The following is a 3,154-nucleotide window of genomic DNA, read 5'->3' on the forward strand; positions in this document are numbered from 1 at the left end:
TTGTGTTCCCATTTAACTTAACTTAACTTGTAGACTACACTGTTTTGAGATGAAAAGTCCCCAAGCATTCCAAAGCTTGGATTTCCGTTTTGCCAATTTCTGCAACAACGTCATACTGGGATTGAAGCCTCTGCCTGCTTTCCCTTATCTCCAATGAACAGACGTGGGAGCTTCACGCTGATTCCTGCCTACAACGAAGAGGTGATGTGTCTTCATGTGTCAGTACTGATTTCCCAACACAGCCTTCAGCTAAAGCCTCTTAAGGCTTCAGTAAGTGAGTCTGCAACCATCCCTGTGCAAATCACTGCTTTTATTCATGCAGGAAACTGAACAGCACAGAATAGATTTCATAATTTGACTTAGCCCCTTATACTTGGAAGTTGTGAAACAGCATCTGGGGAGTATAGTGATCAGAATCGTAAAGTGACCTCAGTAAATTTAAAGAGAAAATGAAAAAAATATATATATATTATTATTATTATTATTTTGTAAAGTGACCTCAGTAAATTTGAAGAGAAAGGGAATAACATATTGTAATTATAATTATATTATTATTATATACTTTTTTCTTTCATATTTTAAAATTATTTACATCTCCATGGGAAAATCGACTTTCAATCAACCGGTTTAAAATGTACAATTCAATTTAACTGATTCATTGACAAGATCCGACTCAAAAGAGCCATTTGTTCACGAATGAGTTTCATTCTGAGCGAGCGCGAGGGGAGTCAACGGTGGAAACGGATTGTGCTGTGTAGTTCTTTACTGGGTTATTCTGCGGTCTGTAACAAGTTTAAGGTAAATATAAAGAATTTGTAGTTAATTTAACCACTCCAAGTGTCAGAAATAATACATATTTTTGTAACTCGGCCTATATTTTGTAGCATCCAATAACTACGTTTTTGAAACTCAAGGTACCCCAGCTGGCTCGAGATTTCAACTTCAGGTGAAAACAGGAAAATATTTCTACAATACACCCCTTAAGTAATGAATAAATAAACTTATATTGAACTTTAAAGCTATTTGTTACCTCCACACTATAAACAAATGAAGCCGCGGCCCGCTATTAAATACACCTAACGTTACCGACAGAGAGAGCGCGAGAGTACCCGTATCATACCATTAGCCTACTTCTAGCAAACTATCTAACATGAATACTAAAGAAACACCTGCTCTCCTCTTTCGTCATCCTTCCTCAATTTTCTCATCAGTACTATCTTCTGCTCATCTCGGGGCAGCGAGTCTGTGGAGCTGTTTTTAGAGCAGACAAAGTGTCTTTTGTCGCCTGTGTCGTGCTTAAGCGGCGGGAAAGGCCCGAGGCGCAGCATTAGTGCGCTCAAAGAGCTCTCTTGTCAAGTGGGATAGCATTGATGAGTCCTTAGATTGCAGAGAGCTGCTGCCTTATTTAACCAATTTGCCCCATCTGCCCTGGTATGACCAACAATATCACTCTTGTGTTTTACAGCTTTGGAAAAAGAACTTATAGGGAGTCTATTTTTTCACAGTCTTTCTTCTTTTCCCAGAAGAACATTTTTTGGCCATGTTGACCATGATTAAGCCTAATGTTCCTTCTTATGTTATTGTGGTGACATTACAAGACACTGTGTTCTGTTGAAATATTCACTTTGTGTTATAGTATAAAATGACACTTTGTATTACAGATATTAGTTATTAATTTTTCCCACAAAGAGAAATAAAGTAAGGGTTTCCAAACTTCCTCCATTTGATTTTGATCGCAGTTGTTAGTAATGGAAGGAAGGGGTATTGGTTTTGACAGAGTCACTCAGCTCTCTAACCTATGTGTGTGGTGAATGACTGATATTTCATCACCAAAAAAAAAAAAAAACACCCACACAGACTGCTCATCACTGACAATTGAGCTGGAAAAACAGTAAATTAGGCAATCAGTGAATGAATATTAAATGCCTTTTGTACCTTTACTGTAATATTTATAGATTTGATTTTAGTTAGCTAGTTAAATTACATCCATGTTCATGTTCCTCTCTGTGTGTAGGTGAACCATGAGTGCCAGAAACAGATCCTGCTCTTCCTCCATTCTCCAAGCATGCAGTTCATCATCCTTTACCAGACAGCCTTCTCGTGTGTTGATAGTAGATGCTTCGCCTCCCTGGTGGTCAGAGACATGTACTATTCTGTGTCAGGCCCTAGAGAATTTCTTTTTTCTGGCCAGCAGCCTGGCAGGACCTGCTCGTTTGCCACTGCTAAGCGTCTTTGCCATCAGTGTACAGCTGGAGTGTCTCTTACCCTTTGTGGTGAGGATAAGTATGTGTGTATTTACACTGATGTTTGACTAGGTGCTATACAGTAGGTTGGTTTTTAATAGACAAGTAAAACTATGTATCTCTTCTGATGTCTTCCTTTAACCTTTTCATTCCTTCATCTCATTCTCTTCACTAGCAAGTTAAGGGCAATTTGACACGTCTGCTGTCCTGTATAGACGAGCTGCGTTCTCTGCCTCAAGAGGGCTGCGTTCGGCAACGAGGTGCACTTCTTAAACAGGCAGTGCTGGACAGCCTGCAACAGTTTAAACAATACATGTGCCATACAGCTCATGGGGACTTCAACAGCAACTGTGTGGAGGTGAGAACTTTCACAGCTAAAACTAAAAGTGCTTTCAATTAGTGTTGTTTTTGGCGGCCTGTTTTAATTTGAGTTTTAGTCTAGTCTTTGTGTGAAACTGTCATTTTAGTTTTTATTAGTTTTAGTCACGTTCATACTCTTTTTAGTCTAGTCAAGTTTTAGTCAACTAAAAGTCTGAGCATTTTAGTCTAGTTTTAGTGGACGAAAACTGATGACATTTAGTCTAGTTTTTAAAATTGTATTTTAGTCTCTTTTTAGAAATGCAATTCTATTTAACCCAGTCAATATAGTATAAGTATACTGTAAAAAAAAAAATACGGTAAACAAATGGCAGCTGTGGTTGCCGGAATTTTACCGTAGAAAATACAGTAGCAATGTTTTAGGTTTTACGGTTTTAACTTAAATTTACAGTTAAATACCGTAATTTCATTAACTGATGTAATGTTAATATACCAACCTATTGAAGTACTGAAATCTGTTTTGTACCTTTGTAATGCACTGATAACCACCAAATGCAGGAGGTGATGAGAAAGTCACACGATGAACCAAAGCC

General features: G+C 38.0%; 1 protein-coding gene across 1 annotated transcript in view; it reads left to right on the forward strand.

The window, feature by feature from the left end:
* The first annotated feature begins 776 nt into the window (after positions 1–776).
* Positions 777–3,154, forward strand: part of m1ap (meiosis 1 associated protein) — a 55,299-nt gene continuing 52,921 nt past the window's right edge. The window contains exons 1-3 of the mRNA XM_016269449.1: positions 777–798; positions 2,015–2,273; positions 2,419–2,601. Coding sequence (XP_016124935.1) covers positions 2,022–2,273; positions 2,419–2,601 — 435 coding nt within the window. The 5' untranslated portion in view covers positions 777–798; positions 2,015–2,021. The remainder of the gene's footprint in view (positions 799–2,014; positions 2,274–2,418; positions 2,602–3,154) is intronic.

This window comes from Sinocyclocheilus grahami, unplaced genomic scaffold (assembly GCF_001515645.1).
Source record: "Sinocyclocheilus grahami isolate Dianchi unplaced genomic scaffold, SAMN03320097.WGS_v1.1 scaffold52.1, whole genome shotgun sequence".
Classification (NCBI taxonomy): Eukaryota; Metazoa; Chordata; class Actinopteri; order Cypriniformes; family Cyprinidae; genus Sinocyclocheilus; species Sinocyclocheilus grahami.